This window comes from Copadichromis virginalis, linkage group LG20 (genome assembly GCF_057382275.1).
Source record: "Copadichromis virginalis isolate Kocher_CV1m ecotype Utaka linkage group LG20, C_Virginalis_male_GT1.1, whole genome shotgun sequence".
Lineage (NCBI taxonomy): Eukaryota > Metazoa > Chordata > Actinopteri > Cichliformes > Cichlidae > Copadichromis > Copadichromis virginalis.
This window is the reverse complement of record NC_140637.1, coordinates 24,402,066-24,427,320: the sequence shown is the minus strand read 5'-3', so window position 1 is coordinate 24,427,320 and position 25,255 is coordinate 24,402,066. Positions and strand designations below refer to the sequence as shown.

General features: G+C 39.4%; 1 protein-coding gene across 1 annotated transcript in view; it reads right to left on the bottom strand.

Annotated features, from left to right (window-relative positions):
* The window catches only part of LOC146684871 (deoxynucleoside triphosphate triphosphohydrolase SAMHD1-like), a gene marked incomplete at its 3' end in the record, with an annotated part of 28,016 nt that extends 4,795 nt beyond the window's left edge, over window positions 1-23,221 (bottom strand). Inside the window, exons 1-6 of the mRNA XM_085444661.1 lie at window positions 23,068-23,221; window positions 19,194-19,238; window positions 18,949-19,035; window positions 18,410-18,570; window positions 17,862-18,139; window positions 17,383-17,459 (exon numbers count right to left, since the gene is read on the bottom strand). Coding sequence (XP_085300787.1) covers window positions 17,383-17,459; window positions 17,862-18,139; window positions 18,410-18,570; window positions 18,949-19,035; window positions 19,194-19,238; window positions 23,068-23,076 — 657 coding nt within the window. The remainder of the gene's footprint in view (window positions 1-17,382; window positions 17,460-17,861; window positions 18,140-18,409; window positions 18,571-18,948; window positions 19,036-19,193; window positions 19,239-23,067) is intronic.
* Window positions 23,222-25,255: the final 2,034 nt, after the last annotated feature.

The following is a 25,255-nucleotide window of genomic DNA, read 5'->3' as shown; positions in this document are numbered from 1 at the left end:
AAGGGAGAGAAAAACATGGTTAAATTGTACAAAGACGAATAGTTCTAGCTACAGTCAACAGGGGAACGAGATTTGTAATGTACATGATTTAATTTGAGCAATCTGAAATGCATAATATGTATTGTATAGTTTACAGTCACTTGGTATTCGCTCGCTCTGTGGTAGAGTATTACTTCCTGTTCCTGCTCAAACACAGTGGTGTTTCTGAGTAGCTTATCTGCTTAGCAATTTAATTAATTAAATTAAATACAATCTTCACGTGCTTCATCCGAAGCACACTTTCTGTGTAGTCACCACCTAATTTATAGCCAAAGAATTCACTCACTGTCTCTGTACTGTTTCGCTAGCTTAGCTTAGCTCATAGCCGACTCGTTAGCACCATGGCTACTTCACCTGTCCCTCCTGCACTTTCTTGCTCATTGTGTCAGATGTTTAGTTACTCCTAGGCCTCCTTTAGCAGTAATGATATCTGTAACAAATGTAGCATATTTGCAGCTCTGGAGGCCAGGATTACTGAATTGGAGACTCGGCTTCGCACCCTTCATTCAGCCGTAGCTAGCCAGGCCCCTGTAGCTGGTGCAGCCAAAGAAAGCGTAGGCCCCACTAGCTGTTCCCCGGCAGACCCCAAGCAGCTGGGGAAAGAGGGTGGCTGGGTGACGGTGAGGAGGAAGCATAGTCCTAAACAGAAGCCCCAGGTACACCACCAACCTTTTCATGTGTCCAACTGTTTTTCCCCACTCGGCGACACACCCGCCGGGGTTCAAACTCTGGTAATTGGTGATTCTGTTCTCAGACATGTGAAGCTAGAGACACCGGCAACCATAGTCAATTGTCTTCCAGGGGCCAGAGCAGGAGACATTGAAGGAAATTCAAAACTGCTGGCTAAGGGTAAATGTAAATTCAGTAAAATCATAATTCACGTAGGCAGTAATGACACCCGGTTACGCCAAACGGAGGTCACTAAAATTAATATTGAATCGGTGTGCAACTTTGTCAAAACAATGTCGGACTCTGTAGTTTTCTCTGGTCCCCTCCCCAATCAGACCAGGAGTGACATGTTTAGCCGCATGTTCTCCTTAAATTCCTGGCTGTCTGAGTGGTGTCCCAGAAACGATGTGGGCTTCATAGATAATTGGCAAACCTTCTGGAGAAAACCTGGTCTTGTTAGGAGAGACGGCATCCATCCCACTTTGGATGGTGTCATGGTCCTGGGCCATGTGGGCCCAGTATTCTTAGTTTTCATGTATTTTTGTATTTTGTTCTTTATTTAGGCCATGCTTCCTGGGTTGATCTGTTACGTTGTTCCTTATGTGTTTTCCCTTCGTGACTCTTACCCCCTGTGTGCCCCTCTGTGTATTTATGAGCCCTCGTCTCTCTTTGTGTTTTATTCTATGTTTTCCCCAGCCCGTTATGTCTGCGTTCTCCCCGTGCTCTCTCTCCTCCTGTTTGAACCTCTGTGTACTTCCTGTTTTACTTTGCCCATCTCCCATCAGTGTTACGTTCACTCCTGCCGTGTCTTGTTATGATTATCAGTGTCACCTGTGTTCCCCGTGTGCATCCACTTCCCCTGATCATCCCTCATGTGTATTTAGTCTCTGTGTTTCATACAGTCTGTGTCGCGTCGTCTGTGTTCCCACCCTCCGTGTTTCCATGCCCAGACCTTTGTATTCTAAATCATAGCCTTACCTTAGTTCATTCCCAGTTTAGGTTTCTGTTTAGTTATTGCTTTTGTGCTGCCCTTATTCTGGTTTGTTTCTCTTGCGTTACCAGCCACAATAAAAGGCTCGCTTTTGTTTAAAGTTCACTCCCGTGTCACTTTTGTCTGCACCTGAGTCCTCCATGCACTCTCCACACGGTCTGTCACAGCGGACCGTGACAGGATGGAGCAGCTCTCATTTCTGGAAATATGGACAAATTTATTAAACCCCCCAAAATATGACTATCCAGAGTTGGGACCAGGAAGCAGAGTTGCAGTCTTACACGCCTCTCTGCAGCTTCTCTCCTCCTGCTACCCCCCCAAAAACCCATCTCCATAGAGACTGTGTCAGCTCCCAAAAAGACAAAAAACAAACTAAAAACCAGCAATAAACAACTTAAACATAAACAATCACAAAGAAAGAACAATACAGTATCCACATCTGAACCAAAGAGTAAAACAGTGAAATGTGGATTATTAAATATTAGGTCTCTCTCCTCCAAGTCTCTGTTAGTACATGACTTAATAATTGATCAACAAATCGATTTACTCTGCCTTACAGAAACCTGGTTGCAACAGGATGATTATGTTAGTTTAAATGAATCAACACCCCCGAGTCATTCTAACTACCAGAAATCTCGAAGCACAGGCAGAGGGGGCGGTGTGGCAGCAATTTTTCACACCAGCCTATTAATTAACAAAGTACCAAGACAGACTTTTAATTCATTTGAAATCCTGATGCTTAGCCTTGTCCACCCCAGCTGTAAAACTCAGAAACCAGTCTTACTTGTTATCATCTATCGTCCACTTGGGCCTTACACAGAGTTTGTCTGATTTCTCAGCCTTTTTATCTTATTTAGTTCTCAGCTCAGATAAAATAATTATTGTGGGTGATTTTAACATCCATGTAGATGCTAAAAATGACAGCCTCAACATGGCATTTGATCTGTTATTAGACTCAATTGGCTTCTCTCAAAATGTAAAAGATGTATAAAAAAAAAAACCCAGGTTTCTCTTCAGCACTGTAGCCAGGCTGACAAAAAGTCAGAGCTCTATTGAGCCAACCATCCCTTTAACATTAAGTAGTAATGACTTCATGAACTTCTTCACAAATAAAATTTTTATCATTAGAGAAAAAATTACCAATAATCATCCCACAGATGTAATATTATCTACAGTTACTTTTAGTACCATTGATGTTAAGTTAGACTCTTTTTCACCAATTGATCTTTCTGAGTTAACTTTAAAAATTACTTCCTCCAAACCATCAACGTGTCTTTTAGACCCCATTCCTACAAAACTGCAAAGTCCTGCCATTAATTAATTCTTTGATCTTAAATATGATCAACCTATCTCTAATAATCGGCTATGTACCACAGGCCTTCAAGCTGGCTGTAGTTAAACCTTTACTCAAAAAGCCATCTCTAGACCCAGCAGTCTTATCTAATTATAGGCCAATCTCCATCCTTCCTTTCATATCAAAAATCCTTGAAAAAGTAGTTGTCAAACAGCTAACAGATCATCTGCAGAGGAATTGTTTATTTGAAGAGTTTCAGTCAGGTTTCAGAGCTCATCACAGCACAGAAACAGCTTTAGTGAAGGTTACAAATGATCTTCTCATGGCCTCTGACAGTGGATTCATCTCTGTACTTGTCCTGCTAGACCTCAGTGCAGCATTTGATACTGTTGACCATAACATCCTATTACAGCAATTAGAACATGCTGTAGGTATTACAGGTACTGCGCTGCAGTGGTTTGTATCATACTCCAATTTGTACATGTAAATGGAGAGTCCTCTTCACACACTGAGGTTAATTATGGAGTTCCACAGGGTTCGGTGCTAGGACCAATTCTGTTTACACTATACATGCTTCCCCTAGGCAGCATCATTAGAAGACATAGCATACATTTTCACTGCTATGCTGATGACACCCAGCTCTATCTATCTATGAAGCCAGATAACACACACCGACTAGTTAAACTGCAGGAATGTCTTAAAGACATAAAGACCTGGATGGCCGCTAACTTTCTGCTTCTTAATTCAGATAAAACTGAGGTTATTGTACTCGGCCCTGAAAATCTTAGAAATATGGTATCTAACCAGATTCTTACCCTGGATGGCATTACCTTGGCCTCCAGTAACGCTGTGAAGAACCTTGGAGTCATTTTTGACCAGGACATGTCCTTCAACGCACATATTAAACAAATATGTAAGACTGCTTTCTTCCATTTGCGCAACATCTCTAAAGTTAGAAATATCCTCTCTCAGAGTGACGCTGAAAAACTAGTTCATGCATTTATTACTTCCAGGCTGGACTACTGCAATTCATTATTATTAGGATGTCCAAAAAACTCACTGAAAAGCCTTCAGTTAATCCAAAACGCTGCAGCAAGAGTACTGATAGGGACTAGAAAGAGAGAGCATTTTTCTCCTGTTTTGGCTTCCCTTCATTGGCTTCCTGTTAAATCCAGAATTGAATTCAAAATCCTGCTCCTCACATACAAGGTCTTAAATAATCAGGCCCCATCTTATCTTAATGACCTTGTAGTACCATGTCACCCTATTAGAGCACTTCGCTCTCGCACTGCAGGCTTACTTGTTTTTCCTAGAGTATTTAAAAGTAGAATGGGAGGGAGAGCCTTCAGTTTTCAGGCCCCTCTTCTGTGGAACCAGCTTCCAGTTTGGATTCGGGAGACAGCCACTATCTCTACCTTCAAGATGAGGCTTAAAACTTTCCTTTTTGCTAAAGCATATAGTTAGGGCTGGACCAGGTGACCCTGAATCCTCCCTTAGTTATGCTGCAATAGATGTAGGCTGCCGGGGATTCCCATGATGCATTTAGTTTTTCCTTTCCAGTCACCTTTCTCACTCACTGTGTTAATAGACCGCGCTGCATTGAATCATATCTGTTATTAACCTCTGTCTCTCTTTCACAGCATGTCTTTTATCCTGTCTTCCTTCTCTCACCCCAACCGGTGATTAAACAGAAGTGTGAGATGGTCGAGAATTTACGCCAGCATCCGGTTATATTTAGATAGCATGGAGCAGACGCAGTTTCACTCCACCGAGAGAGCTCGTGGCGTAATTCTGAAGGCTACACCGTCACAGTCGCTCACTTCCGGCCTACCCGGCTGTCAGAGGAACCGGCCCACTTAGACCACGAAGGCCGGGTCCTCAGGTGGATGCAACCTCTGAATTTGGACAGCCGTGGCTGGGGGACAGTAATAACGGTGACATTTAACTTACTTGGGGTGATTGTGGCTCAAGAGTTGGGAGTTTACCTTGTAATTGGAAAGTTGCCGGTTCGAGCCCCGGCTTGGACAGTCTCGGTCGTTGTGTCCTTGGGCAGGACACTTCACCCGTTGCCTACTGGTGGTGGTCAGAGGGCCCGGTGGCGCCAGTGTCCAGCAGCCTCGCCTCTGTCAGTGCGCCCTAGGGTGGCTGTGGCTACAATGTAGCTTGCCATCACCAGTGTGTGAATGGGTGCGTGAATGGGTGGATGACTGGATATGTAAAGCGCTTTGGGGTCCTTAGGGACTAGTAAAGCGCTATATAAATACAGGCCATTTACAGGCCATTACTTTAAATAAATAATTTTAAATAAATAAACACTGTAAAATTCAATTTTTTTGTATATGTGTATGTATACGTATATGTATACCTACCCCCTTCACTTTTGAATGTCTCCCTAATTCAAGGTTGGCAAGTATGAGTGATACAGCAGTGTTAGCTTTCAAACATCATATCCTAAAGTGCATTCTATTATTGTGGATAAGACAATCATTCTAAATCTAACTATTTCAAGTGTTAAATGTTTTAATTACACCAACTATTATATTTATAATTAATTATAAAATTATATTTCATTTGGTTGGGGGGGGAGAGACACCTCCAGGCAAGTAAAATTAATAAAGGTGTGGAAGTATGAAGTTAGTGGTTTGAAACACTGTTGAATAAATTTCATTTCTAAAGTGTATTTAAGATTTTAAATGTTACCTGTACTTTTGTTAAGACGGCAGTGACTGTCAGTGCATGGTTGTTGATCAATAGTCATGACAATTGGCCATATTAATGATCAAGAAACGGTCCTCACAGCCCATTGTTTGTCGATTTTCAGTAATTATGATAACGTACTGTTGTTGGGGAAACCAGCAGTCAGGTGAGACTCAAGAAGTCACTTGGATATTGCTGCACATCTGCCTTTTCAAAGTCAGAATCCTTGTTTGTCTTTTGCAAGAATGTCTAATTACCAGAATCCAAATGGGCTAGCCACCTTAGTCACTTTAATGAGCAACATAGATTCTTGTTCTCACCAGAGCAAAGATACTGGCTGGACAAAACTTGAAGTATCCCTTACATTTAAATGGAGGAACAAATATAACTGTATAGAAGAGAGCCATAACAATTACTTAATCATAGTCAGTTTCAAAATTAATTTAACTGAGTAGTTTTGCTGTATTTCATTTTTTTACTTCTCCAATGTAAGTGTACTCAGAGCTCCAAGGGGTTCAAACAGAGCATGTCCAGTAGCGTCCATGACAAAATTGACAGCCGTCAATTCTGATAAACCAGATCATAGATGATGCTGTGGCCCTCGTTATAGTAATCCATGAGAATGACCCAGTTCATTATCAGCCTGTAAATGTCTTCAAAGTGTCTGGAGGTCTCCCAAGAAGTAATACTGCTTGTAGTCATCTATTCACTACACCTTTGATCACAATTATTACTAAGGCACATAACATTGTGTTTATTCAGAGTACAGTAGTCTGGGTGCTGGTAAACTGTATCAGAGCACAGTATCTGTTTTGTTTTTTGTTATTTGTTTTCGTTTGTTGTTGAAATAACTGGACTAGAAGAAGGACAGTGGTATATGTACATTTTAGAATTTAACATTTAAGAGTTTAACAGTTCATGGTGTAATTAATCAAATCTGCTATTGAGACATTCAAAAGTACACATCATGTCGTCCTTAGCATCTGATATTCTTTTTAAAATTACTTATTTTAGTAATGCCATTGTCACCTGAGCTCTCCTCTCACCACAACCCTGCTTCACCCCTATCCACAACAAAGCGACCCCCACCCCCCACTCCAGCCCAGCCTCATATCTACTTCACAGCTGATCAGGTGAGAAATCAGCTCAAGAGGACGAAGGCAAGGAAGGCAGCAGGTCCGGATGGAATCTGCTCCAGACTGCTCAGGGACTGTGCAGACCAGCTCTGTCAGGTGGCCCTGTACATCTTCAACCTGAGCCTGAGTCTGGAGAGGGTTCCTGAACTGTGGAAGACTTCCTGTGTGGTTCCGGTGCCAAAAATCGCACACTCCAGGGAGCCCAACCACTTCAGGCCTGTTGCCTTGACTTCTCATCTGATGAAGACCATGGAAAGGCTCATCCTGCACCACCTTCAGCCACTGGTGGGCTCAGTGTTGGACCCCCTGCAGTTCGCCTACCGTTCTGGAATTGGGGTGGATGACGCTGTCATCTACCTGGTACACCGATCCCTCTCTCACTTAGAGCAGGCGGGGAGCACTGTGAGGATCATGTTTTTTGACTTCTCCAGTGCTTTCAACACCATCCAACCTGCACTACTGAGAGGGAAGCTGGAGGGAGCCGGAGTAGGCAAAAAGCTGACTGCATGGACCATCGACTACCTTACCAACAGACCACAGTATGTGAGGCTCCATGACTGTGTGTCCGAGGTGGTAATCTGCAGCACGGGGGCACCACAGGGCACGGTTCTCTCACCTTTCCTGTTCAGCCTTTACACTTCAGACTTCTGTTATAATTCGGCTGATTGCCATATACAGAAGTTCTCAGATGATACAGCCATCACTGGATGCGTATCAGACGGGAATGATCAGGAATACAGGGGGGTCATCAGTGACTTTGTTGGCTGGTGTGAGACCAACGTACTCCAAATCAACGCCGGCAAGACAAAGGAGATGATCATAGACTTCAGGAGGAAGTCACCCCCTACAACACCGGTGAACATCCAAGGGAAAGACATTGAGATAGTGGACTCTTATAAGTACCTGGGTGTTCACCTCAACAATAAACTGGACTAGACTACAATTACAGACGTCCTGTATAAGAAGGGCCAGAGTCGACTCCACCTGCTGAGGAGACTGAGGTCCTTCAGAGTCTGCAGGACTCTGTTAAGGACATTCTATGACACTGTGGTAGCATCTGCCCTTTTCTATGCAGTGGCCTGCTGGGGGAGTGGATGCACGGACAGGGACAGGAGCAGAATTGACAAACTGGTGCGGAGGTCTAGCTCCGTGCTGGGATGTCCCCTGGAGTCTGTGGAGGTGGTTGGTGAGGGGAGGGGAGGATGTTAGTAAAGCTGACATCCATCATGAACAACCCACATCACCCACTGCATGAGTATGTGAGTGGGCTGAGCAGCTCCTTTAGTCAGAGACTGAAACACCCTCGCTGCAGGAAGGAGCGCTTTCGCAGATCATTCATCCCAACAGCAGTTAGAATCTATAACTCCTCAATCACGATGTCATAAGTCACTGGACACTGCGAACATCCACGGTCACCACTTCATGCATAATGGACCTTCCATGACCTTCCAAGCTAAATAGTTTATGTCTTCCATATTTCCAACTATATCCATAATCACATACTGTGTATGCTACCATTGTATATAGTGTATTATCTTACTTTTTTTCATTGATTGTACTTAATTGAATTTTTGTATTTCCTTCATATATCTGTACTTGAGCTGAGGTGATGCAAAAATTTCCCCGTTGTGGGATCAATAAAGTCTTATCTTATTTTATTTCTTAAATATTAACAGTGCAGTGTGTTTTGGGTGGAGGTCAAGAAAATACTGAACTGGAGAAATGTACTTAAGCTTTTAAAATTAGCAGTACTCAATGTGATTGAGGCAGTCTGTTGCCTCAAATTGTTTACGTTTTGTGTAACATGTTTTTGAGTTTTCAATATTCAGATCTTTGACTTTTCTTTAATTGAATAGGATTACAAAAGTGAACAATAAATACTGAGTTTTGCTGAACTGAAAAAGTGACTGTTGCACTCAGTCCTTTTAAGTTATGTCAGCTAGTTCCCATTGGAGAAATAAATAAAAACTTTAGTTCTAGTTACTAAATATTTTTGAATATAGTTATTAAATATTTTACTTTCATTTTAGTCAAAAGGTACATTTCAAATGTAATCAAAATATTAGAGTTCTGATAACCTTCAACTTTTAAATTCATCAACTTAAATTTAAGGCAATCAGTTGGCTTAATTTTCTTTAAATTCTGCAAACTTCTTTGGGTTTACAGTGTAGCTATAATTTCATATTGTAGGTATATTTACTCTGTATTTATTTCTACCTGGGCTTATTTGAGTTTTTGCACTGAACAGAAAAACAGCTTGTAATGTGAAGTGCTGTTGGGTCAGAAAAGCCACAATATAAATTGTAGTCCATTTCCATTACTTTTTCAGTGATACGGTAAGATTTGATTTGTGTTAAACCCAACCTCAACCCTGCACCCTTAAGAGCATCAAAATAGCATTAAAAGCACCCTTACACCACAGGGTCCAGACAAAGGGTTATTATAAAACAACCTGAGAGTAAGACCTGGGACTTGAGTTTTATGTTTTAGTTTAAGAGTCGACCCAAAAACAGACTGGACACAAAATAAAACCAGTACCTTTGATTATAAAGGTACACAGCAAATTCAAAAGTGTTAAATGTTTTGGTGTTAATAGTCTTCTTGCAAAAGTAGAGTTAATTTTACTCTAAGTAGAGTCACATTCTTTTCATGTAACTCTGAGGTGTAAAATGATAGTAGTTAAAATCGAGTGTTAAAAATGAGTGTTTCTATGTCAAATCTGGAGGTGTTACAATGGAAACATTAACTCTTGACCTCTTAACTCTGAACTCCTAGAGGGGCTATGACACCAACAGGGATGATCTGATATCCTCGTGTTGGTGTTGTTCCCAAATCATCATTAAAATGTTGTTCCAGGTTCAACATTGCAAGTGACCAATCACATTGTTGTGACGTTATTCTTTTGCGAGCCAAGCCATTCGTGCATTCGTGCAATTCCAATGTTGCAAGGACAATATCAATTCTGCTTACTGTTTATTAAAGAGTTACGGTTAGGGTCAGGGTCCGTTGATCGGCGGACAGAGGCGGTTTCTCGCAGCTTAAGTACAGTTTTTTGTTTTACGGCGGTTTTTCCCGAAGTCGCAAAAGTATGACGTCACGACATTCTGATTGGTCACTTGCAATGTTGATCCTGGGACAACATTTAGTATGATGATCTGGGAACAACACCAACACGAGGATATCAGATCAGGCATTAGCCATGTTGCTTGGTCATAGCATAATATTCTGTTTTAGCTAGCTGAAAGGTATTGTTTGTGGGCAAATACCACAGCCTTGAAAAAAGCTTGCATGTGAATTTTCAGTCAAACCTTTGGTCAAATACACCTAAAACAATGTCTAGAATGTGAAATGTTGGTATAATGGTGCTACTTGAAGCCTGAAAACGATCGCCCATAAAAAAAACAAAAAACGAGCAAACAGCAGTAGCAGACGTCCTGACTGGATTCTACGTTAGCATAGATCCCTCCAGAGTTTCGTGCACACGGTTTAAGTAAAAATGAAAAAGTTTGAGGTTTTACATTTAGTTCAGTATTACCTGTTGCCTGTGTCCTTGTCTTTTGGGAAAATACTTTACACAAGTAATGGCTCAAAGAGGATTCCTTTTTTTTTTTTTTTTTTTTTTTTACTGTGCTCCAATTGTTTACTGGATTATTTGTGCCATTAATTAGTGTCAACTAATTTTTATTCAATCTCCGCACAGGATATGCTTGTGAAGATGGATTATGGGGGAGAGCAGAAGTGCGTTGAAGTTCCACAAAGGGATGAATGAAGGACATGCATATTGTATTGAAGAAATAAGTGATGAGAATGCTGTTATTTGCATTTACCAGCTCATCTATGTCAGACCTTTTGATAAACAAAATTCTAATGAAAGTGAGAACATGTATACTGTTACATCTTTCAGAAAATGTTTTGAAATTGTGGTGCACAGTTCAGAATAAATGTTTTTCAAAAACCGTTGCATCTTTTTAGTAAATGTTTATTTCCAAAATAAATTTCTAGAAGTTCAGAACAGTAAAATTCCCACTTTTTAGTATGAATTAGAAGATAACTCTTACGTAGTTAAACTAAAATACTCTTTGAGAGTTAATATATAAACTCTTAACACAAAGTGTTAAATTATCAACTCCAGACAGATTTGGTGTTTAACACTAAATCAGAGTTAACATACCAACTCTCCAAAAAGAGTTAAATTAACACTCTCTGGTGTGGACCCATATAGACACTTTAATAGTGTTGAAATCAAATCCGACAGTGTTAATTTGGACATGCTGGATTTGCTGTGTAATGTGGATTTAAAAAAGCACCAAAAGGTGCAACAAACAAAGTCAAAAAAAATTAAATGGGGCAAAGAACACACAACTCACAGGAGAGACATCACTGTATCATGGCTTCCTTGAATTCAGTTAAATTGAGTTTATTTTTTTCTCCCAAGAAAACATTTTTAATTAATTAAAAACAAGAAGGATATAGCTAATACAATAGAAATTAAAAGTTATAGAAGAAAATTAAAATGCTAAAAATGGAGCATGCACCGTGACGCAAACCGTAAATTTTATCCAAACTAAAGGTTTAAATCACCGTCAATTTCAGTATTTTATGCAGGAAATAGATTCAGAGAATGCCGACATTCCTTATCATACAGAGGTCCGTTGGCTGAGTTGGGGAAAAGTTCTCAATTGAGTTTTTGAGCTCAGCAGGGAAATCTGTCAGTTCATGAACATGGCATGTATGATGTGGTGAAGGCATTTCAAGTGAAGCAGTCACAAATGCACCAGTGCAACTTGCCTCTCTTTCCCTGTTGCCAAGTAATGTTGAACCACGTCAGCGCAACAGTGTTCCCAAATGCGCACTTTGCTGATAAACTGAGCGCACTGATTTTACTCAGAGCTTTGGTGACTTTGAAGCACAAAAAGAGAATTTCGCGCTGCTTCACAACCCATTTACGTGAAAACTGCACCTGTGCAGATTCAGATGGAGCTGCACTGTAATGGGACACTCAAGGCAAAGTACGACACTGAATGGCCCGCACAGTTTATTAGTTCCATTCCTGAAGCAAAGCCCAGCTCCGTCTACATGCAGCTCCAAACTTGTGTATGCTTTCATTTATTTTCATTTTTTTGGCAGCATGTTCATATTTCTAACTAGCATAATTTTGACAGGATATATATTTATGAAGAGCAAAATATTTACAGTTTATTTTTTTTAAGTTTATTTATTCTGGAATAATATTCCTGTCTATTTTTAATTCATATTTATGTTTAAAAATAATCATTTTAGTGTGTTCAATAAATGTTTATCTTGTTTGGCCCGCGACCTAAAGTGTGCCTTGAGGTTTGGCCCCCTGTGCAATTGAGTTTGACACCCCTGCTCTAAGGGATTAATAGGAAGAAATCTCTGTCAGAACCAGGCTCAGATAGGGCAGCCATCTGCTGCAACCGGTTTTGGGGTGAGGGGAGGAAGACAGGGCAAAAGATCCACTTTGCAAGAGAGCCAGGGATTAATAGCAATGATTAAATGCAGAGTGGTGTATAAAGACATAGCGAATTAGGTGAATGAAGAAGAAACATTCAGTGCATCATGGGAAGCCACCACTAGCCTAGCTGCATTGTACCAGATTCAGCGAGGGTGTAGGGTCACCTGATCCAGCCCTAACTATACAGTCGTGGCCAAAAGTTTTGAGAATGACACAAATATTAGTTTTCACAAAGTTTGCTGCTAAACTGCTTTTAGATCTTTGTTTCAGTTGTTTCTGTGATGTACTGAAATATAATTACAAGCACTTCATACTTCAAAGGCTTTTATCGACAATTACATGACATTTACGCAAAGAGTCAGTATTTGCAGTGTTGGCCCTTCTTTTTCAGGACCTCTGTATTTGACTGGGCAACCTCTCAATTAACTTCTGGGCCAAATCCTAACTGATCGCAACCCATTCTTTCATAATCACTTCTTGGAGTTTGTCAGAAGTAATGGGTTTTTGTTTGTCCACCTGCCTCTTGAGGATTGACCACAAGTTCTCAATGGGATTAAGATCTGGGAAGTTTCCAGGACATGGACCAAAAATTTCAACGTTTTGGTTTTGGTCCCCGAGCCACTTAGTTATCACCTTTGCCTCATGGCACGGTGCTCCATCGTGCTGGAAAATGCATTGTTCTTCACCAAACTGTTGTTGGATTGTTGAAAGAAGTTGTTGTTGGAGGGTGCTTTGGTACCATTCTTTATTCATGGATGTTTTTTGGGGCAAAATTGTGAGTGAGCCCACTTCCTTGGATGAAAAGCAACCCCACACATGAATGGTCTCAGGATGCTTTACTGTTGTCATGACACAGGACTGATGGTAGCGCTCACCTTTTCTTCTCTGGACAAGCCTTTTTCCAGATGCCCCAAACAATCGTAAAGAGGCTTCATTGGAGACTATGACTTTGCCCCAGTCCTCAGCAGTCCATTCAACATACTTTCTGCAGAAGATCAATCTGTCCCTGATGTTTTTTTGGGAGAGAAGTGGCTTCTTTGCTGCCCTTCTTGACAAGAGGCCATCTTCCAAAAGTCTTCGCCTCACTGTGCATGCAGATGCGCTCACACCTGCCTGCTGCCATTTGTGAGCAAGCTCTGCACTGGTGGCACTCCGATCCCGCAGCTGAATCCTCTTTAGGAGATGATCCTGGCGCTTGCTGGACTTTCTTGGACGCCCTGAAGCCTTTTTAACAAGAATTGAACCTCTTTCCTTGAAGTTCTTGATGATCCTATAAATTGTTGATTTAGGTGCAATCTTAGTAGCCACTAGTGATGGCCAAATGAAGCTTTCTGAAGCACTGAAGCTTGTATTGAAAAACGGTTCATTACTCAAAGCTTTTCAACACAGTCCTCTCTGGTGACATCTGGTGGCCAAAAATATGAAGAGCAGCTTGAATCCCCAAAATAAAACCAACTGCTTCATTATGATTGCTCACGCTACAGCAGGGGCAATTCTAGGATCAGAGATATGGGGGTGCTGAGCACTCAGAGAGCTGCCCAGCCAGGCAAGATAAACTTTACTCATCATGATGAGACTTCTTCCCTGTCTATTCCTCGCTGGCTTCAAATCTCTCAGTGGAATGATCAGTGGTTCGCTATCTGTCACCATCAAAACACCACAAATCCCACGAATGATTCATTTCCTTATAAACCATTGAATCAGACGCCGAAGCAGTTAGGCTCTAAATGAAGCTTCGGACGTCACTGATCACGTGACTCTGGCCAAACGAATCAAGCTTCAACACAGTGCTTCTAAAGCAGTGTGTTAATTTTTTTGACACACGCACCGTAGCGTCAGCTTCAAGCGGGCCATCACTAGTAGCCACAATATCCTTGCGTGTGAAGCCATTTTTATGCAACGCAACGATGGCTGCACGCTTTTCTTTGCAGGTCACCATGTTTAACAATGGAAGAACAATGATTTCAAGCATCACCCTCCTTTTAACATATCAAGTCTGCCATTCTAACCCAATCAGTCTGACATAATGATCTCCAGCCTTGTGCTCCTCAACATTCTCACCTGAGTTAACAAGACGATTACTGGAATGATCTCAGCAGGTCCTTGAATGACAGCAATGAAATGCAATGGAAAGGTATTTTTGGGATTAAGTTAATTTTCATGGCAAAGAAGGACTATGCAATTCATCTGATCACTCTTCATAACATTCTGGAGTATATGCAAATTGCTATTATAAAAACTTAAGAAGCAACTTTTTCAATTCAGAATCAGAATCAGAAAGGGTTTTATTGCCAAATGTTGAGCAGGTTTACAACATTAGGAAATTGCTGCGGTGCTTCAGTGCAAATTTCCAATATTTATGTGATTCTCAAAACTTTTGGCCACGACTGTAGAGCATATAGTTAGCGTTTGATCAGGAGACCCTGCATCATCTCTTAGTTTATAGAAGAAGGGAGATTAGGGAAGTAGAGAAAGCTTGGCAAAACAGACAATCAAGACACTCATAGGGGAAGTTAAACTCAAAGCAACGCACAAGAGATACTATCACCCATCTATCTAACTATCATAGTAAAACAGGAAATAATAGAGAAAAGACACACACTTAACAAGGTAAAAGAAGAACACTGGGGAGGCAGGAATAACAAAGTGAAGACAAAACTGAAACTCACCATAATAATGAGAAAATAGACTCTACCATAGTAAAGTGATAAAGGTTTCAAACAAGAATCTAAGAATGCAATAAAAAAACCAAAACCAAAATCGAAGCCTTAACCCTTTAAAGCCAGTCAGAGCGGGCACGCTGCGTTTTGCTTAACTATTTTTAAATCCCGGTAGCACTGCAACCATGTAAGCTAGCAATAATTTTTTTTGTATATGAAACCGGAGAAATTTTACTTATATCTTATGCCATCAGTTTGTCCTAGGTAACGGTTTCCTTCCACATATAGCTTTGAAAAAACTACATAAAAAGCACTTGCAGCAACAAAAACATAATATTACAGAAACAAGCTTTGCTGATCTGATCGGCTGTTCGTAACACTTCCTATGTCCATCAGCGCGAACTATCGCATATCCGCCATGACCTGGCCGAAACCGGAAGTGATGTCATTTTGCGGAAATGTAGTTTTTTTTTTTTTTACCATCAGGGCCTCATGAGCCTATACTGGTGTTTTTAAAAGTTATGTTTGACTTTATGACTTTCTGTGTCGTTTCTGGGATGCTTAGAAGTCAAATTCCACTGCTGGAAATAGTTTATTTTGATGCATATACTATTTTCTTTTTGCAAATTTGCATTTTAATATTTATTTTCGTTTTTCCTGCAGTATATAAAAATTGGTGAATTTCAAAAATAAAACTATGAAGACACTCAAAATAAATTTCCTGTGGTGGGAAACTATTTTGTGCAACTTTTTTGTATTTACAGTTTTGAGGGATAAGCCTCTTAAAATTCTCTAACTAGAAATATATGTTAAAAAAACCAAAACGATTTTCAATTTTTTTGTAGTTTATTGCACTTTTTTGCAATTTATGTAATTACTATGCACTTAATGCATACATATTATTAAAATTTGGGCTATAATGGTTGTTTTGGTGTACAGCAACTTGAAATGCTCCCAAAAATGGCACTACAGTATGTAAAAAATATAATATAATATATAACACTGTGTCGGTTTGAAAGGTACTGTCTTAAAGTTTTTCTAGTCCTACCTGGATAACAGGAGTTTTTCTGTTCACCTCGGTGAACTGTCATCTCCCAGAGCTCCTTTAACTTGTGGTGTACCTCAGGGGTCCATTCTAGGCCCCCTGCTGTTTACTCTGTATTTGCTCCCTCTGGGCGATGTGCTGCGCAAACATAATGTGTCCTTCCACACCTTTGCTGATGACATTCAGATCTACCTCCCTCTGAGGTTAGACTGTAAGGACTCTCTGCAGCCGTTATTCTTCTGTCTGTCTGACATTAAGACTTGGATGGCTCTTAAGTTCCTACATCTAAATGAAAGTAAAACTGAAGTCATTGTGTTTGGGCTTCCTAAAGACCCCAACCTTTCCTTTGATTTTATGGGACCCCTAACTTCCAAATGTACTTCCTCCATTAAGAGCCTCGGTGTTACTTTTGACAGTGCTTTTAAATTTGATAAACAAATCAGCTCTGTAGTCAAGGGATCTTTTTATCATCTACGGATTTTAGCTAAAGTCAAGTCCTACCTGTGCAGGAACAATCTAGAAAGGGTGGTCCATGCTTTTATTACATCACGGCTGGACTACTGTAACTCCCTTTATGCTGGTTTAGATCGTTCCTGTCTGCATCGCCTCCAACTGGTGCAGAACGCTGCTGCTCACATGCTGACTGGTTCCAAAAAGAGAGACCACATCACTCCGGTCCTCTGCTCTTTCCACCGGCTCCCAGTTGCTTTTAGGATTGATTTTAAAATTTTACTGCTGGTTTTTAAGGTTCTTAACGGTACTGCACCTCCTTACCTGGCAGAGCTTCTTAGCATTTATCGCCCCAGGAGATCTTTGAGGTCAGCAGACCTGATGCTTTTAGATGTTCCCAGGTACAGATTAAAGACTAGGGGAGAGAGGGCTTTTGCTGTGGCTGCACCCAGACTGTGGAACAGTTTACCTCCTCACATCAGATTCTCCACAAGCCTAGGAACTTTTAAAACTGCTCTTAAAACTCACCTCTTCTCATTGGCTTTTAGCAAGGTTTAACTTACTGTTTTAACTTATTGTTTTATCAGTGAGGTGTTTTATGTACTTGTGTATTGTACAGCACTTTGGTCAGCCTTGGTTGTTGTTAAATGTGCTTTATAAATAAACTTGACTTGACTGACTTGACTAAAAGCTCTGGCAGTCGTGGTTCGATGGTAGGTCTTAAAGGGTTAAACACTGAGTAGCAGGTAAAAGCTAAAGAGAATCTCAGACATTATATTAACTAACAGGTCAAACAGAAACATAAGAACCATAAGACTGGGGAACAGGTACTCCTACAAAGTTTAAAATCAATTGCCCCTAAAGTTTGGATCACTTTTTACTGTAGTTTAATTTATTTATGCCTTTTCAATTATTATTTACTTACCTCCCATTTCCCATTGTCTTTTTTGTCTGCTTCAGGCATAAACATCCGATCAAAAAGATGAGAAAAGGGCCCGTGCCCTTTATATGAAAAAATAAATATATAAATTATTTGAACAATAGGGTGATTTGTGATAACTTATTATTAGTCATTGCACACTGACTAGTATAGACAGGTACTTGTATAGATGGGAATGCAGTGCAGTGAACAGCTTCTAGTTAAAAGGAAATATTGTATAACACTGAAACGTAGATAGCATTTATTTTATTAAGATGAGAAACATCTGTTGTATAGTGTATATCATATTTTATCCTATTAAATGTTCATCCTGTTTAGACTTTATTCCTAGTCACATCAGTGGTCAAGGTCAACATAATACTTGACATGGGGATAGTTTCATTTTAGTTTCATGTTTAATCACACCTTATGATGACCATCTGCAACATAATACTTGTGATACATAAAATATTTGTATTACTTACCTAGGTCATGACAAAGACCGGCAATCTGCACACAGAGGACATCTTGTTCACTGATGAGTGATTCATTCAACTCATCTAACCTCTCCTTCAACTTCTCCAACTCCTCAGACGTCAACTTCTCCAACTCCTCAGACGTCAACTTCTCCAACTCCTTCAACCCCTTCAACTCCTCCAGTGCCTTGATCTGCTCCAACTTCTTCAACTCCTCCAGTGCCTTGATCTGCTCCAACTGCTTTACCCTCAGAGCTTTTGCAAGCTCACCTGCTAAATGTGCCACCCTTTAAAGAATAAAGGTAGAACACACACACATACACATACTCTTTAGTGCATTGGATTAATTGTTTTCAGTTGGTACATTGCTACACTGCTAAAAATAGTAAAAAAAAAAAAAAAAAAAAGTAATACTTTGAAAACACATCAGATCTAAAGTATATCAAAAAAATCTCCTTTGGGCTATATAAAATATTATCAGTCAATCAATCAATCAATAAACCAGTCTGTCCCTTGTTTTGGAATTTTGTTACATGTGTGCAAACCCATGGACATACCCAATTGAGTGTTCAAAGCGGTTGTGGGATGCTCCTGGATAAACAAAATACACCCCACCAAGTTGCTTGATGTTTCGTAGTCTCTGGAACTCAGGGGTGTTTATAATTTTGACAAGAACTGGGTGTAACTCAATGTGGCCATGGATGGGATCATTAAACACCTTTGTGAAGAAAAAGAACAAGACGACAATCAAAAGAAGACTAAAAAGAATTAAACGATTTCCAGCTCTTACCCAAGAACAGGTAGCAGGTCTCAGTCCTTTTATATATAACTTAATGTTTTTCAAACAGTGGTATGTAAGCATTGAGGCTGATGCTAGGCTAAGGATCTTCTAGTATCATGCCTTTTACTGTGGCAATGGCAACTTGTTTAAATAAAAATAAGGTATTTTCCCAAGAGGAAATTTAAAGGATATTTTATTTTACATGGACAGTTACAGTCCTTTTGAATATTTTCAATACTGTACCAGATTATAAGAATATTTTTTTTCAATTAACCGGTTATTGTGAGATAAACACCAAGAGTCAAGTTAAATCACCTTTCTTAAATCTTTGCTGTTCTCCTGGACTGCAATTTTGCAAGTGCCAGGGTTGGTGTCATCGTCATCCTTGTCAGGTTGGTTTATCTACACAAAGTTGATTAGTAAAACCAAGACAACAACCAGGTACAAAACCAAAATGACAGAGTTATATATACAATATATATAATGTTTAATTGCAACTTCTATCATATTACTTTTTACATAGTAATCTCTATATCTACTACAATGAAATAAAGTAGTACCTCAAAGGGTGGTGTTTTGCACGGCTTTTGGTTGACTTTATTCATCTTGGACATAGGGCTGAACGATTATGGAAAATAATCTAATTGCGATTTTTTTTTTGCCCCAATATTGCGATTGCGATGCGATATGCGATTATTTTTTAAGGTCTTTGTCTTCTGTATTATTAAACAAAGACAAGCAATACATCATATAGTATGGCCAATACTATATTACATTAATTTTAAACTGTTCTTTCCTGGAAGACAGACCTCTGTTATGATGACATGAGGTGATGCATGAATTGATGACTGACATTTTTATTTAACTTCTTCAATCACAACAGTATATTTGAACATACACAATAGTTTATTTTTAGCTTACAAACATCTGAGCATAAAGTGCTGACAAGGAACCCTGGTGTAAACATTAAAATGAAAGTCAGTGCAATGTGCAGATTGCAGAAATATACTTAAAAAAAAATCAGTGGCTTTACCACACTCAGTTTTTCGACATCTGTGAACTACTAGACAGTCATTCAATTAAAAAATAATATTAAATAAATAAAACTAATAAATAAAAAATACACACATCTTACTGATCTCTGCAGTCAGTAACATTACACATAAAGTGCAAACATAATAGCAATTGTATAAACACACACACAAACACGCCTTTAAAGTTTAAAGGCGTGAAATTGGACGGTCTAGTTCTGATTAGCGTCACCGCTGTCTCGGTGGAGTTTAATAAACTCGGCCGTCTGCTTCTTGCTATCTAAAATATAACCAGACACTGGTGTAAATTCTCGACTGTCTCATACTTCTGTTTAATAAGTTTTCTGTTTGACGTTTAGTCAGCTGTGTGAAAACCAAGGAGGAACCCACCCGGGGGATTAATAAAGTTTTATTTTATCTAATCTAATAACTTTAATCTCAGCCAAACCGATTTACTCACGAACAAACAAAACACTGAAAAAAGCCCAACAATAACATTTTTAGGTTGTCTAAGTGACTTATATATTACGTTTAACCCGAGCAGCGAAACTCCGCGGTGATCTGAAAATGATGTGCCGGGAGTTGTGCCGTTCTCGGCCGCATCAGTAACCCTCGAGCTCCCGGCTAGCTGTCGAGCTGGTGGGTAGCAGACGCCTCTGAAAACGTCGAAGCACTTTTGCAAATATGGGATATCTTGATAAACCGAGCAGATATTTGATGTTTACACAACTACTTTCTCGCCTGAAAATATGTTAAAAGTTTATTTTGTGACCCAGAAAGATTAGTATGAGTAATTTTAAAACTTAGTAGCGGCCGCCATTGCTGGAAACTGGAGTTTGGCTGGGCCGCGCTATGAATTCTGGGATATGGTAGTAATTTCGACAGCCTTATAATCGCAGTATAATCGCAGCCTTTGCGGTTAGAAAATTGCACTTGATCATGTCGCGATATTATCGCAAATGCGATATATCGTTCAGCCCTACTTGGACACCAGGCACACCAGGGACAACAGCACAAAAATGACATATTAGACAGCCAAAGTTGTCTTATGGAGATGCATAAAAGAAGAACAAACAGTGCATGGAAAGTGATACTGTGTTATCATCTTTGAGTGGGAGATTGGAATTAATTTCTTAGGGTTTTTCTTGCGATTAACAAATGATTTACTTTGAATGACGTTCGTGTCTTTCATCCCAAATGAAAATTTTAAATGAAAGAATGTATTTTCCCACGAGGAAATCTAACTGATATTTTATCCTTGTCCTTTTGAATATTTTTGATATTTGATAGAGCTGATGCTCTCATGGAGTCCTTTAGTGCTGCAGGCAGATTCTGCTATTCCTATACTTATTTTCCACCCTGATTTACGAATAAATTCTTTACAAATCCTACCATGTGAATTCATGGATTTTTTTTTTCACATTCTGTCTCTCACAGTTGAAGTGTACCTCTGGTGCAAATTACTGACCTCTGTCATCATTTTAAGTGGGGGAACTTGCGCAATCGGTGGCTGACTAAATACTTTTTTGCCCCACTGTATATTAGGTTTGTCATTCCATGACCAATTCTGGACATCTGTATGACGCCCAAACTTGGTCTACAATTTGGGCATTCAACCACGCCCCAACCTGGATGTCAATAAGACGTTCAACATTTCAACTTTGGAATGGGTAATTTTTTTGGATGTCATGTAGACATCTATGACAGGTGCAGGCCAATTTATGATTAATAAATGTAATTTTTTTTAATTGGACAATATTGTAACGTTCACAAATGCTCTCAAGCACCAGACGTTTTGATTTCACCACGGTTAATTGAAAAGGCAATGGCAACTTGTTTAAATAAAAATAAGGTATTTTCCCAAGAGGAAATTTAAAGGATATTTTATTTTACATGGACAGTGTAGTGGTTTGCAGTGTTTTGTGTTGTTTCAGTTTAAATTTGTTTAAAAGGAAAAAGCTGAAAATTTAAATAGTTAAAAGTTGAAATGTAAATAGTTGTTTTTTGTATTATAAGATTTATTTATTACATTTTATGTGGAGTAAATAAATAAAAGTATATTTACAGTGGCCCCTAGAGACAAAGCACATAAAAACTCCAAAGCACATTCAAACTCCGAAGCATGCAAAAACACCAAAATGCATAAAAACTCCAAAACACGTAAAAACTCAGAAGCACATACAAACTCAGAAGCACGTATAAACTCCAAAACACGTACAAAACACTAGTGATGTGTGGCTCGATCCTGAAATATCGATTCCTCCAATACCAGTCATTTATGTTCTAGAATAGATTCTCACATTAAAATATCGATATTTTTAGTAATTTAGGGTAAATTTGTAGTTTGTCATTAATAGGAACACAGTGGAAAGAAACTATAACATTCGGATTGTCTTCATTCAAAGGAACTACTTCCTCTTCCGCCTTTCATAGTCATGCGCGAAATACGGCTGTATAAATGTCTTGTAATCTGGGTCCAAAACACCGCCGGCTTCATATCCCAAAGTCAAACGAACACTGCAGCATCACTGAGAGTTAAAAACGGTTTAAATCAGGGGTCAACAAGTACCATCTAAAATTTCCAGGGATGTCAATGTGACATATGATTGCATTAGCAATAAATTTAATAACGCTCTATATTAACAGTTACACACTATATAGAACAACTTTATAGAACTATAGTTGTTCGCAGATGTTGGCAGCTATAAGCGAATAGTTATCAGCTATTTTGAAACAAAAAAGACACTTTTTATCCATAAAAAGAACACTATAACAGCAAATGAACTGTACAACAGAAAATGCAAATGCTGATGATTCAGGATTTCAGGATGTTAGTAGGGCACTTTGAGCTCTTGTTGCCAAAATTGGGACCACATTTAATGAGCTAAATGACCTGAAGCAGCATCTAGCTGTGTCTCCAAGGTAAATAGTTATTTTACTATTTACATATCATTGTATATTCAGTACCACTGCATGTTTTGAGCTACGAACAAACTTGTTGCCAAATCCAGTGGTCTGATTGGTCAGATCTGAAAATAACCAAATTCATCCACCTAAGCGCATTTGGTGTCCAAAAAATATCCATTCACATAAATATTTTGGATTCCTTTTCTTGGAAAATGAAGCAAGTACAAAATGGGGTACTTGGACAGAAAACTCAAATACAAAAACATATTTCAATATATCGAGTTTTTTGTGGAAAATTAACCGTCACTAATCCGACTGAAGTGTAGTTAAAAGGCTTTAGCAAACTCATCTTGAACAAAAAACTATATACAATATAGAAATATGAAAACAAATAAAATATAAAATTTAAAAAATAATTCTTATATGAGTCCCCCCAACCCAGCACCTGCTTCATAATATCATGACTTATGTTACTGTTTAAGTGTGTGTTAATTACCTTGGCCATGGTGATGAACTTCAGTCTGCACAAAAAGGATGTCTCTGTTGCTGATGTCAAGTTCTGACTGCTATGTACATCAAGCTCTCCTCCTTATATTAACATGTATTTGGTGTTTATGCTCCTCCCCTCTGTCTTCTGTCTTTCTATTTGTGTATGTGTATCTATGGGTGTGGTGCTCACATCACTGACTACTTACCTCTGCATAGGACAGACCCAGTGTTGCCAACTTAGTGACTTTGTTGCTATATTTAGCGAGTTTTCAGACTCCCTTGGAGACTTTTTTTTTCTAAAAAGCGACTAGCAACAAATCTGGCGACTTTTTCTGGTGTTATTGGAGACTTATTTATGACGACTTTTTGATGTGAAAGCGGGTATCGCTTTTACTCTCAAAAAGCTGCTCCCGCACTGACTGTAACGCAGTCGCTTGGTGTCAAAGCTGTGGTAGCTGGACTCCATTTTGTCCCTGTAGTCCTTTCTGGCCTTTTTTATGGACTTTCGGAGGTCATACCTGGCTGCTTTACATGCATCAGTGTCCCTGGAGTTAAAGGCAGAGATATATATATGTGTTTATTTACTTAGGAAAATGAAGAAAGGTTGATTGTATTTCGGTAACTGCAAGTACTGTTTTCTTTTTTCAATAAAAATATTTTCAAAAAAAAAAAAAAACAAAAGAAAAGAATATAATCCACCCACTGTTATTATCTTCAATGCCCTGTACCAACACTGAGCAGAGCAGCTATCTGAACGCTACCCCAACAGAGGTCGATTATCTTGTTAATAATTTCACCTCCTCACTACGTACGACTCTGGATACTGTAGCTCCTGTGAAAACCAAGGTCTCTAATCAGAAGTACCTGACTCCGTGGTATAATTCTCAAACACGTACCCTAAAGCAGATGACTCGTAATCTGGAGAGGAAATGGCGTGTCACAAATTTAGAGGATCATCATTTAGCCTGGATAAATAGTTTGCTGCTCTATAAGAAAACCCTCCGGAAAGCCAGAACATCTTACTATTCGTCACTGATTGAAGAAAATAAGAACAAAAAGCATCTCTAGACCCAGCTGTCTTAGCTAATTATAGGCCAATCTCCAACCTTCCTTTCATATCAAAAATCCTTGAAAGAGTAGTTGTCAAACAGCTAACAGATCATCTGCAGAGGAATGGCTTATTTGAAGAGTTTCAGTCAGGTTTCAGAGCTCATCACAGCACAGAAACAGCTTTAGTGAAGGTTACAAATGATCTTCTTATGACCTCTGACAGTGGACTCATCTCTGTGCTTGTCCTGCTAGACCTCAGTGCAGCGTTCGATACCGTCGACCATAATATCCTATTAGAGCGATTAGAACATGCTGTAGGTATTACAGGTACTGCACTGCAGTGGTTTGTATCATATCTATCTAATAGACTCAAATTTGTACATGTAAATGGAGAGTCCTCTTCACACACTGAGGTTAATTATGGAGTTCCACAGGGTTCAGTGCTAGGACCAATTCTGTTTACATTATACATGCTTCCCTTAGGCAACATCATTAGAAGACATAGCATACATTTTCACTGATATGCAGATGACACCCAGCTCTATCTGTCCATGAAGCCAGATAACACTCACCAATTAGTTAAACTGCAGGAATGTCTTAAAGACAAAGACCTGGATGGCCGCTAACTTTCTGCTTCTTCATTCAGATAAAACTGAGGTTATTGTACTCGGCCCTGAAAAGCTTAGAAATATGGTATCTAACCAGATTCTTACCCTGGATGACATTACCTTGGCCTCCAGTAACGCTGTGAGGAACCTTGGAGTCATTTTTGACCAGGATATGTCCTTCAACGCACATATTAAATATGTAAGAGTGCGTTCTTCCTTTTATTACTTCCAGGCTGGACTACTGTAATTCATTATTATCAGGATGTCCAAAAAACTCACTCAAAAGCCTTCAGCTAATCCAAAATGTTGCAGCAAGAGTCCTGACAGGGACTAGAAAGAGAGAGCATATTTCTCCTGTTTTGGCTTCCCTTCATTGGCTCCCTGTTAAATCCAGAATTGAATTCAAAATCCTGCTCCTCACATACAAGGTCTTAAATAATCAGGCCCCATCTTATCTTAATGACCTTGTAGTACCATATCACTCTATTAGAGCACTTCGCTCTCGCTCTGCAGGCCTACTTGTTGTTCCTAGAGTAT